This window comes from Scylla paramamosain, chromosome 37, assembly GCF_035594125.1.
Source record: "Scylla paramamosain isolate STU-SP2022 chromosome 37, ASM3559412v1, whole genome shotgun sequence".
Classification (NCBI taxonomy): domain Eukaryota; kingdom Metazoa; phylum Arthropoda; class Malacostraca; order Decapoda; family Portunidae; genus Scylla; species Scylla paramamosain.
In genome coordinates, this window is record NC_087187.1 from 1,935,001 (window position 1) to 1,946,954 (window position 11,954).

Sequence of the window (11,954 nt, forward strand, 5' to 3'; positions counted from 1 at the left end):
CTAGAGGCGGCCCTGGACAGGTGGTTGGCGGAAGAGGACCGAGAGTACATCGAGGTGGAAGAGCCGCAAGAACCAGTGGAGATGGTGGACTCTTGGTGTCAGGTAGGTGGTGGTGGTGGTGGTGGGAGGGAAGAGGAAGGGAAAGGTGGTGATGGTGGAAAAATGAGGGAGAAGAGGAAAGTAAGGGAGGAGGGAGGGACTAGAGGAAGAGAAGGTGGTATTGGAGCGGTGGAGGTGGTGGTGGTGGTGGTGGTGGTGGTGGTGGTGGTGGTGGTGGTGATGGTGGTGGTGATGGGAGGTTTTGGAGGAGGAAGAGGGATGAAAGATGGTAATGGGTGATGGGTGATGGGTGAGTGATGGGTTTTAATGGAAGAAAGTTAATGGGTAGTGATAAAATAAGGTAATACAAATAGATAGATAGATAGATAGATAGATAGATAGATAGAGATCAATAAATAATAAATAAACAGATAGACAAATAGCGCAAAAAAAAAATATCTACACTAAGGCTCATAAATTTATAGACACGAGTAGATATTAACTAAATCGCTACAGACAGACAGACAGACAGACAGACAGACAGACAGACAGACAGACAGACAGATAAACACAGCGCGTGGTTTGATATATTGGCACGGTGAAGACAACTTATTGATTCATTTACTTCAAAGTATTAATTACACGTGTCTCTCTCTCTCTCTCTCTCTCTCTCTCTCTCTCTCTCTCTCTCTCTCTCTCTCTCTCTCTCCACAGGTCACAGAGGAGGACATAGAGAGGACCATGGTGGAGGCAGGCTTCCCCCTCCTCCCCCTCCTCGCCCCCCACCGCCACCTGCTGCCCCCTCTTCAGGAGGAACCCACGGAGACCCAGGAGCCCCCCGACGCCCCCCAGGATGAGACGCCCCCTGCCACCCCCCGCAGCGTTGTGAGTGGCTGACACACACACACACACACACACACACACACACACACACACACACACACACACACACACACACACACGCGCGCGCGCGTAAGAAAGAAAAAAAATCACCCATTAGTTTGTCTTTGTTTATTTTTCATTTGTGTGATTAAAACGCCTAATTATCTCCCCCTCCCTCCTTCCCTCCCTCCATCCCTCCCTCCAGCAGGCGACGAGCAGCAGTAGCAGCAGCAGGAGGGGGTCGAAGGAAGAGTCAGGGTGTCAGGAGGTAGCGGATCACACCCCCACCCTCCTTACGGTATGTCTTCTCCTCCTCCTCCTCCTCCTCCTCCTCCTCCTCCTCCTTTTACCTATCTCCTACTTCCTACTCTAAGTATTCCTTCATTCTTTTTTTTATCTTTCTTTCCTTCTCCTCTGTCTCTCCAACTTATTTCTCTCTTTCCTTCTTCATTTTCCTCCTTCGTTTATCTTTCCTACCCACTCCTCTTCCTCTTCCTTACTTTCTCCTTGCTTTCCTTCACTCACTTTTATTCTTCCTTTCCTCGTCTCTCATTTCAACTTCTTTTACTGTTTTTTTTTACTTCCTTTCATTCATTTTCCTTCCTTTCTTCCTTCCTTCCTTCCTTTCTCTTCTCCCCTTATGTTTCTGCTACTTCCTTCTTTTCCTTACTCCTTTTCCCCTCGCTCATTTTCATTCTTCCTTTCCTTCGCGTCTTTCATTTTAACTTCCCTTCCCTCACCTGCTCCCTGCCTAACCTGCCTCATCTCTCCCCTCACCTTTCCCCTCACCTTTCCCCTCATTACGCGCTTACTCCCCCACTCTTTCCCCTCTTTAATTTATAGGAGTGGACGATAGATTGCTTGAGGATGAAACATAAACTGATAAATGGAGGGAAGGAGGAAGAATTAGGAAAACACACAAGACTGAGAATATTATGAAAAGGGAATGTAAGCAAAAGTGAAAATAGAAGTGAAATAGCTAAAGAGAAATAGGAAAATGTAGTTCTATCTAGTAATGTTTAAATGGAAAAAAATTAAGCAAAATTTCTAGCCTCTTCGCTGAGCCTTAACTGGACTGGCTCCCCTTCCTCCCTCCCTCCTTTCCTCCCTCCTCCCCAAGTCAGTTCCTACGTGACTGGGTGCAGGGGTTCATATGGGTTACAAGGTCCACTTCTGATTCATGCACCCTTCTTACTAACAGTCATAACACGTGGTTGTACAAATGAGGTCGCCAGTCTGTCTTGCCCACCAACAGACAAGGGATATACAGCAACAATTGACTCCCACAGCTAAGAAAACATCAACAGCCACGTCTACTTCACATTTGTCTTTTAATTAATACTTGTCCTACCTCAAAACAAAACACACACAAGTAAAAAATAATTCAATTTGTACAAACATACAAAGAGACAACCAGGCAGGTAGGCAGGCAGGCAGGCGCGCGCACACACACACACAGACAGACACACGGCTCCACAAAACCTCGTGATTGACACAGGGATAAATTACTCTCCATATATTTCTACTTTGGGAAACACGGGGAAAAAAATGGATGGATTGAATAATTTTTTACTTCATTAGTCGAATAAATGGGCGAGCGTCGGCGTCCATATAATTGGTGGATAAAGGGGAAGGGTTTGGACTGTGTGTGTGTGTGTGTGTGTGTGTGTGTGTGTGTGTGTGTGAGGCGGTCACCCATCCAAACACTAACTAAACACAACGTTGCTTAATCTCTGATCGGACGAGAAGCGCTGCATTCAAGGTGTGTGTGTGTGTGTGTGTGTGTGTGTGTGTGTGTGTGTGTGTGTGTGTGTGTGTGTGTGTGTGTGTGTGTGTGTGTGTGTGTGTGACCTGAGTTATGAGCCCTCTGTTCCCCAGCAGGAGGGGAGGCGCCCCACGGCCAGCGGTGCGGCAGTTCGCGCTACGAGCAGATGATTCAGGACCCAAACTTTGCCGCCAAGACGCACTACTTCGCGCGGCGCCTCAAGGAGCTGCAGCAGCTGCACGAGTTTTACCGCAACCTGGCAAAGCAGGCGCCGCGCGGCCGCAGCTCCCTCCACTCCCCCTCCGCCAAGGACGTGGAGGAGGAGGAGGAACAGGCGGAGGACGACTCCAGCTTGTCTGAGGGCGGCGAGGAGGCGGACCCCAAGGCTCTGCCGCAGCCGTTCTTCAGCCAGGAGGGTGGCCTGAGCAGCCTCACGCTGAGCGGCGGCGGCGGCGAGTACGAGCTGGACTGGAAGAGTCTACTGCCAGAGGAGATCGAGAGCGAGGCCACCGAGGCGAGGACGGACGGCGAGGACACGGCCTCCGAGGTGTCCAAGGAAACCGGCGACCCGCTCTACGACATCCAGAGTGACATCATGCCCTACCTGCCCAGCAACTACGTCAGCCTCACCACGCTGTCCGCGCTGCGCCAGCCTGACGGCGCCTCCAACCCCAACCTCAACGGAGAGCTGAGCCGCGGAGATCCGCCTCCCCCGCCCCCGCGCAGGCCGCGGAGACCATGCAGGCTGTGGAGGCCCCCGCGGCGCCCGAAACCCCGGCCGCACCCCTGCCGGTGGTGCTGCAGGAGCGGCTGCCCGGGAACGGTGCCTCGCTGTCTGACGACGAGAGTAACGTGAAGCAGGTGAAGGTGAAGAAGGAGAAGCGCAAGAAGAAGCTGTGTCTGCTGCCCAAAGGCGGCCGCGCCACCAAGGACGAGGCCGAGGGCGACGAAGCGTCCACGTCCACGCGCCTCAGCTGGAGCCGCTTCTTCGGCAGCCCCAAGCACAAGGCGTCCTCCAAGGACAAGAAGGGCGCCAAGGCAAACCACAAGTCCAAGTCCCCGACCTCCTCAGCCAAGGCGGCGGACAAGAGCGAGCGGAAGTCCCAGCGAGAGAGGGAGCGCTCCAGGGAATCCCGCGGCGGCGCCTCGCGGGACAAGGGTGGGCGCGAGACGCGGGGCGGCCACCAGCAGGAGGCCGACACCGCCAAGCCCGCAGAGAACAAGAACGCTAAAAACCTGCAGAAGCTTGACTCGGAGCGCTCCAACGGCAGCCTGAAGAGCAAGTCCCCGGCGCGCAAGGCGGCGGACGGCAGGGGCAGCAGGAGCGGCCGCAGGGAGAGCAGGGAGAGCAGGGAGCAGCTGGCGCAAGCCCAGCAGCAGCCCCTGCAGATGCAGCAGCAGCAGGCGCAGAACCAGGCACAGGGGCAGCAGCAGGGACAGCAGCAGGGCCAGCAGGGGACGCAGGGCCAGCAGGGGCAGCGCTACCAGGGGTTTCATTGGGACTCCCCCTCCCCCCTTTCTGCCAGTCACCACGGCGGGCATCTACCCAGGCTACGACTCAGGGGCGGACTCCGGCGTGGGACTTAAGGTGAGGACACACACACACACACACACACACACACACACACACACACACACACACACACACACACACACACACACACACACACACACACCACTCATGCACATCCTAAACCCGGCCTTTTCTCTTCCTCCCCACACCCTCCCTTCCCCCCGCCCGGCCGCAGGTGATGCCCCGCGCCAGGCGGTCCCGGGGGAGAGTCGCCACGGGGAGAGCTCTGGCTACGAGTCAGTCATCAGGGACTCCGAGTGCTCGTCCTTCGGCTCCTCGCAGGACTCTGGACTCGATGACGACGGCGTGAAGGGCAAGGCGGGGGGGAGAGGTAGGTTGTGTCCCGAGAGAGAGAGAGAGAGAGAGAGAGAGAGAGAGAGAGAGAGAGAGAGAGAGAGAGAGAGAGAGAGAGAGAGAGAGAGAGAGAGAGAGAGAGAGAGAGAGAGAGACTGTATTAGTCCAAGGAAACAATAATGCGCAGGGCCATCTTCTGAACACTCTGGGTCGCACCGCCACTACATTCAGAAGGTTCTGGTTCAAGTGACACGGATTCTAAAGGTGATTTTACGGTTCTAGTGACGGATTAACGAGGCTTCCACATTATTAACATGAGAAACACTCTTGACAACCTGGGTACTCATCTGTGTGACCTTGGAAAATAGTGGTGGGAGAGCAGAGCGTCTCAGAATACTGGGCTTAGTAGTTGTGCGTGTGTGTGTGTGTGTGTGTGTGTGTGTGTGTGTGTGTGTGTGTGTGTGTGTGTGTGTGTGTGTGTGTGTGTGTGTGTGTGTGTGTGTGTTTGCCTATCTTTACCAGCCGTCCGTGGAAAAACAGCCTATTCTTTGTACCTTCGTCGTTCTGTCCTCGTAAGGGAGTGATCACGTAGCGGACGACACCACCACGAGGGGACGACGACCTTCCACGACCACCACGACCACCACCACGACCACCACCACCACAACACACGCCCGCAACACCGCCAGAAGCTCCCCGGCGCACGCACGCCCTCGAGCCCACCAACACCAGTCCCCTCACAAGACCCAGAGCCCTCGCCACACCGCGCAGAAGGACACTGAAGGAGGCCCTGCAGGAGGCGCCGCAGGATACCCCTCTAAGGTGCCTGTAGACGAGTTTGACGAGGAGGACGTGGCGCGGTACGAGAGCCACAGGACGGAGGAGGATATAGCGAAGTGCAGGAGGACGCAGGAGAAGATAAGAGCGCTGAGAGAGAAGCAGGACCAGTTGAAGCAGGAGCTGGAGGCCGCCAAGTCGCGTCTCATGATCGACAAGAGCAGGTGGAGCTTCGAGCGTAAGGCGTTACTGAGGTTGTGTTCCTCCTTGCTGCCTTGCCTTGCCTCGCCTCCCCCGCCCAGGACCCTCACCCCCACTCTCACCTGCGACCCTAAGCCTTCCGACCCGTCTTCCCATCTCAAATCCAGCCTTCCTCTCTTTCCTCTTTCTAACTTCCTCTGTCTTCCAGCCTTCCATATAACTTCCGACCTCACATCCAGCCTTCCATCCAGCCCTAGTGCCTTCCTCTCTCAACTTTCCAATCTCTTCTGCCTTCTAGCCTTCCATGCAGCCCTAGCGCCTTCCTCTCTCTCTCTCTCTCTCTCTCTCTGCCTTCTAGCCTTCCATCCAGCCTCCCAACCTTCCATCAAGGCCCAGCAACCTCCCTTCTCTTTCTTCCAGCCTTCCGGACTTCTTTCTCTCTCTCTAATCTCCTCCTCTCTCTCTTTTCCAGCCTCCTACGACTATAGAGCCTTCCAACCTTCCATCCTGCTTTCCTTCCACCCACCCCCACGCCCTCTCTCTCTCTCTCTCTCTCTCTCTCTCTCTCTCTCTCTCTCTCTCTCTCTCTCTCTCTCTCTCTCTCTCTCTCTCTAACATTTTCCTCCTCCAGCTCTCCAACCTTCTCTTCTCTCTCCTATTCCCCTTTGCCCTACCTCCCTTCCTCCATTCTTCTCTCTCTCTCTCTCTCTCTCTCTCTCTCTCTCTCTCTCTCTCTCTCTCTCTCTCTCTCTCTCTCTCTCCCTTTCATCCAAAACTTCAATCTCTCTCTCTCTCTCTCTCTCTCTCTCTCTCTCTCTCTCTCTCTCTCTCTCTCTCTCTCTCTCTCTCTCTCTCTCTCTCTCTCCCTCCCTCCCGTCCTGAACCTCGTTTTATTGGTTCCTAAAATTAAACTCTCAAAAAAAAAAAAAACTGAATTTGCAGATTTTCTTTAAAAGTTTGTCTCATTTTTTGCAAAGTAAAGCGCTTGCTTCATATATTTTTTTAACCATTCGATATACGATTTTTTTTCCTCCTCCTCCCAAGCCAATTTCACATTACGTTCCCCTCGATCCTCTTAAGAAAAAAATATGAACTAAAAATATAAAAAAAAAAAAAAAAAAGAAAAAGGGAGATAAAAAAATAAGTTCTCAATTAACAAAAACAAAACTGCTATATAAAAAAACAAAAAAAAACAAGAGAATAAATAAATAATAGTAATAATTTAGGTGAGCAAGGTTACAGTGAAGAGAAACACAATACAATAATGTCTTTGTTTGTTTGTTTGTTTGTTTGTGTTTGCTTGCCTGTTTGCTTGTTTGCTTGTTTGCCTGCTTGACCCTCGGCTCCTGCACCCCTTGTAGCCCTTGTCTAGGCCTCCCTTCACCTTTCAGCCTACCTGGACCTGTACCACCCCAGGCCTACGTCATTTTCTTGTCTCCTCGTGTTCTTAAACGTTCGGTCTTTTTTTCTTATGGGGGTCACAAAACGTTTTTTTTATGGGGGGGTCACAAAACGTTTTTTTATGGGGGGTCACAAAACGTTTTTTTTATGGGGGGTCACAAAACGTTTTTTTTATGGGGGGTCACAAAACGTTTGGTCTTAAACTTTTTGTACACCTTTTTTTTAATTTAAACGTTCGGTGTTAAACGTTTTTATCAGTGTTCTATTTTGTTATCTTAAACGTTTGGTCTTTTTCCTTAAACGTTTCTTATTAAATTATTTTGTTCTTTTAAACGTCCGGTCTTACTTATTTTTCGTCTTAACGTTTGTCTATAAAAAAAAAAATACCTTAAACGTTCGGTCTTAAACTTTCTCTTAAACGTTAGATCTTAAACGTTTCCCTTTTTGTTTTCAACGTTTGACCATAAACTCTTAAAACCCCTAGTAACTTCCACGAGGGCCTGCTGAATATACAAAATCAAGACAGACACGCTTAAGAACACGAGAACTGGCAGTAGTAACAGTCCATACCTGAATAGCCCAGCATACTAATGAAAACACTCACTGCACTTGCATAGAAAAAAAAAAAAAAAAAAAAGAAAGGTAAATTAGTCCAGATTAAATACATGAATGCAAATTAGTTAAAAAAAAATATCAGATGAAGTTTATAAATGTTTAAAATTGGTGCTCCTTCTGTTTATCTCTTGTTTATTATCTTTGTTTATTGTGAGAGAGAGAGAGAGAGAGAGAGAGAGAGAGAGAGAGAGAGAGAGAGAGAGAGAGAGAGAGAGAGAGAGAGAGAGAGAGAGAGAGAGTATAAGTGATAAGTAATGCGATGTTCTTTTTTTTTACTTTATTTTTTATTAATTTATCACCACCACCACCACCACCACCACCAGCACCACCACCAGCACCACCACCACCACCACCACTACTAACACCATAATCACATAAACGGCTTAATCTTTCCAGTCATTTGCCTTCTCTCACCCACTTCACCTCTCCCCTCTCCCTCTCCTCCCATCCCCTCACTTCCTCCTCTTCCCTACACCTCCCCATCACCCCTACAGTCCTTTTTTCCTTCTCTTCCTTTCCTGCATCCTAATCCCTGTTCCCCATCCTTTTTTTCCTTTATTTTTTTCCTTTCCCATTCATTTTCTCCCTTTTACCTCCCTTTCCCCTCACCCTTTCCCTCTCCCCTTCCAAACCCTCTCTTTTCTCCCCTCACACCACAATAACATCCCCTCCCTTACTCCCCTTACGCAGACTCTCCCCCTCCCTATTTCTTTCCCCTCACTCTCCTCCCACAAACCCTCCCCATTAAATTTCCATCCCCTCCCTATTGTCTCCCCTCTCTCCCCTCGCTGCTCTAACAAGCCCTCTCTCTCTCTCTCTCTCTCTCTCTCTCTCTCTCTCTCTCTCTCTCTCTCTCTCTCTCTCTCTCTCTCTCTCTCTCTCTCCCCTCACCTCACTGGGCGGATATAGCTAAGTGAGCCATTACCACCTGGGTTCTCTGCTTCCCCTCACCTGGACACATGGCCACCGCACGCTAGTTAACTCGCAACACCTTATGTATGACAGGTGAACATACATACATACATACATACATACATACATACATACAAAAAAAAGTAGTTATCTGGTATTTATTGCAGAAAATAAGTAAATAAAAGTGATTTATTACATAATGAAAAAATCGGCGCTGGAAAAAATATTTGTTTATATCTCTGTAAACAAACAAAACAAAACAAAACAAAAAAAGAAACAAAGCATAATAAAGGAAACAATACAACGAAAAACACCACCACCACCACCACCACGACCACCACCAACAACAACAACAACAACAACAACAACAATCATTCCATTTGCTGACAATTTAACCTCCCCCTCATTACTACCGCTCGTCCCCTCATTCCCTCTCACCCCCTCTCACTCCCTCTCCCTCGGGGCACAATAAGAGAGAGTGCACTTGCAGCGTCTTGTGCCTCAGGCTTCCAACATAGCCATCAAACGCTGTCACCTGTGAGTTTTGAAGCGAGTAGTGAGTGAGGTGGGATAATGCTGTGTGTGTGTGTGTGTGTGTGTGTGTGTGTGTGTGTGTGTGTGTGTGTGTGTGTGTGTGTGTGTGTGTGTGTGTGTGTGTGTGTGTGTGTGTGTGTGTGTGAATATTGGAGGGTTGCGGGGATGGAGAATGTTTGGGTACGTTGGTGGGTGTGGATGGGTACATGTGTGTGTGTGTGTGTGTGTGACTGGTAAGATAAATGAATAAATAAGTAAATAAAGGGACTAAATTAATGACTGACTGGTTGAGTGTGCAAGTGAACGAGTGACTGACTGAATAAACAAAATAACAATATAAAAAGGTGATTGGTTAAGTGACTGACTGACTTAATGACTGACTAAATGAAGGAAAGAGAGAGATAGAAAAGAAGGAAGGAAGGAAGGAAGGAATGAAGGAAGGAAGGAAGGAAGGAAGGAAGGAAGGAATGAACAAGTAAACACCTCAAATGATAAGATAAATAACAGACTGAATGACTGACCAAACAAAACACTCAACAAAACAAACAAAAGCATGAAACAGATATAAAATTTGATAATAAAAGAACGTACAAAGGGAAAGAGGACAATAAGGCACACAAGCAAGAGAGATAAGAGAGAGAGAGAGAGAGAGAGAGAGAGAGAGAGAGAGAGAGAGAGAGAGAGAGAGAGAGAGAGAGAGAGAGAGAGAGAGAGAGAGAGAGAGAGAGAGATAAGAGAGAGATTAAAGCAAAGAGACATTGGTAAAGTTAAAGCTGCCTACAACACTGAGAGAGAGAGAGAGAGAGAGAGAGAGAGAGAGAGAGAGAGAGAGAGAGAGAGAGAGAGAGAGAGAGAGAGAGAGAGAGAGAGAGAGAGAGAGGAAAAAAAGGGATATTTGTGAGTCTTAGGCTAAATTGGTACATGAAGATTAAGAGAAAGGACAACACCAGACAACACCAGCTTAACTCTCACACGCACACACACACACACACACACACACACACACACACACACACACACACACACACACACACACACAAACTTTCCCCACACTATACAATTTTCAACACCTTCCATTTCTTCCTCTCCCTTCCCCCCAATCACTCCTTATTTCCCCTCACTCCCCTCTCCCACACCCCCCTTTATTCCCCTCACTAGTGCCTCCCATCACCCCAGAACATCCCCCACAATTAACACTAATCAACACCACATCTCCTCCCTCTCCCCTCTCCCCCCATCACTACCCATTCATTCTTTCTCCCTCCCATCAATGCACCCTCTCTCCCCTTTTCCCCCTCATCTTCCCTCCTCCCTCCCATTCACTACCCATTCACTCACCATTCCTCTGTCATCACCTACACTTTCCCCCTCTCCCCTCTCCCATTCCTTCGCCCCACCAACACACACACACACAAACGATGTCTATTACTCACACACACCTCTTCTTTCCCTCCTCCTCCTCTCACCCCTTCCCTTCTCCCATGTACTAACACCCCACACCCTCTCCCTTCTCCCCCCATCACCTTATCTTCCCTTCCTTTCACCATCATCAACATTCAAGCAGTATTTACACTTACAAGTCTTGTCACCAACACTCCCATTGCCCCTTTTCCTCCTCCTCCCGTCTTCATCTCCCACGCACTAACACCCACGCCCTCCCCTGCAGTGCACGTTGAGGAGTGCATGACGTGGCGGGATGCAGGATACATCGAGGCGCTGCAACAGGAAACGATTATCCTGGCAAAGAGAGTGATGGCCGCCCGAAGCCGTCTGCAGCTAACTACCTGCTTCGACACCTCGCACTCCGCCCTCCTGCATCCGGCGATCCTGGAGGGCGAGGCGGCACACAAGGAAGAGGAGCTGCTTCAAGACCTCGATAGTGCGGAGTTTGCTACTGAAGAAGGTGCAGGAGTTGGAGGTGGTGTGTGTACGAGTGGAGGGGGTGAAGCAGGAAGGGTGGGGAGTGGTATGTGTGAGGGTGACTGCTATGAAGTGGTGACTGGTGCAGGGAGTGAGAGAGGGACTGTAGGAGGGCGTGGAGTGACTTTAAGAATGGTTAAGGGAGAGAGTGATGGGAGAACTGAGAGGGGCAGGGATGGAGCGACAGTGGAAGCGAAGGAAGAGAGGAATGAAGGGAAGGGGCCGAGAGAGAGGAATGGAGGGTCAGGGGAGAGGAATGGAAGGTCAGGGGAGAATAATGGAGGGCCAGGGGAGAGGAATGGAGGGAAGGGGCAAGGTGGGGAGGGGAAGAAGCTAAGGAGGAGCACGGACCTGGAAGACTGGAAGCGTTTGAAGGAATCCCTGCTGCTGTGACTACTCGTGTGGGTGTGCGTGCGCGCCTCACTCACCAGGGGCGGCGGGGGGTGGGTGTGAGAACTGCCCACCCACTTACTGCATCACCCCCCATCACCCCCCATCACTCGCCTCTGCTAATGGACGACACCAGATAATCCACGGCTCCCCTTGCCCCTCACGCCCTCAGTTCCCAGGCCCGCCCCCCTCAACGCCCATCCTGCCGCCTATCCCTCCCCCCTTTCCCCAGCCACGCCCTCCATCCCAGTGAAGTCAAGTGTGTGTGTGTGTGTGTGTGTGTGTGTGTGTGTGTGTGTGTGTGTGTGTGTGTGTGTGTGTGTGTGTGTGTGTGTGTGTGTGTGTGTTGGAATAAAGCGAAATATATACAAGGCAGAATAAAAATGAAAATAATAAAAAGAAATAAACGTTAAAAAAGAAAAAAAAAAGCAAACAAGAACTATTTTCCAAGATCAAAATTTTCATTTATTTTTTTTTCATTTCTTTATTTTTTTCATTTATTTATTTATTTTTTTGCATTGTTCTCTTTTGTTTAGTGAATCCATAAACTAGAGAGCATCGCGGGGCCCCTTTCCCCTTTCCCCTCTCCCCTCTCCCCCTCTCTCCCTCTCCCCTCTCTCCCTCTCCCCTTCCTCCATCTTCTCACCCCTT

At 49.9% G+C, this 11,954-nt stretch overlaps 2 protein-coding genes across 2 annotated transcripts in view; both read left to right on the forward strand.

Moving 5' to 3' along the window:
* Window positions 1-11,724, forward strand: part of LOC135091208 (kinesin-like protein KIF26B) — a gene marked incomplete at its 5' end in the record, with an annotated part of 62,030 nt that extends 50,306 nt beyond the window's left edge. Inside the window, 7 exon segments of the mRNA XM_063988652.1 lie at window positions 1-102; window positions 850-924; window positions 2,671-2,683; window positions 2,803-3,408; window positions 4,435-4,590; window positions 5,131-5,568; window positions 10,660-11,724. The exon segment at window positions 1-102 is cut by the window's left edge and continues 30 nt beyond it. Of these exon segments, the coding sequence (XP_063844722.1) occupies window positions 1-102; window positions 850-924; window positions 2,671-2,683; window positions 2,803-3,408; window positions 4,435-4,590; window positions 5,131-5,568; window positions 10,660-11,306 (2,037 nt within the window).
* On the forward strand, window positions 3,284-4,573 carry LOC135091313 (secretogranin-1-like). Its single transcript, XM_063988828.1, has 2 exons — window positions 3,284-4,274; window positions 4,435-4,573. Exon 1 carries the CDS (start codon window positions 3,425-3,427, stop codon window positions 4,271-4,273), a length of 849 nt encoding a protein of 282 aa, XP_063844898.1. The 5' UTR covers window positions 3,284-3,424; the 3' UTR covers window position 4,274; window positions 4,435-4,573.
* Window positions 11,725-11,954: the final 230 nt, after the last annotated feature.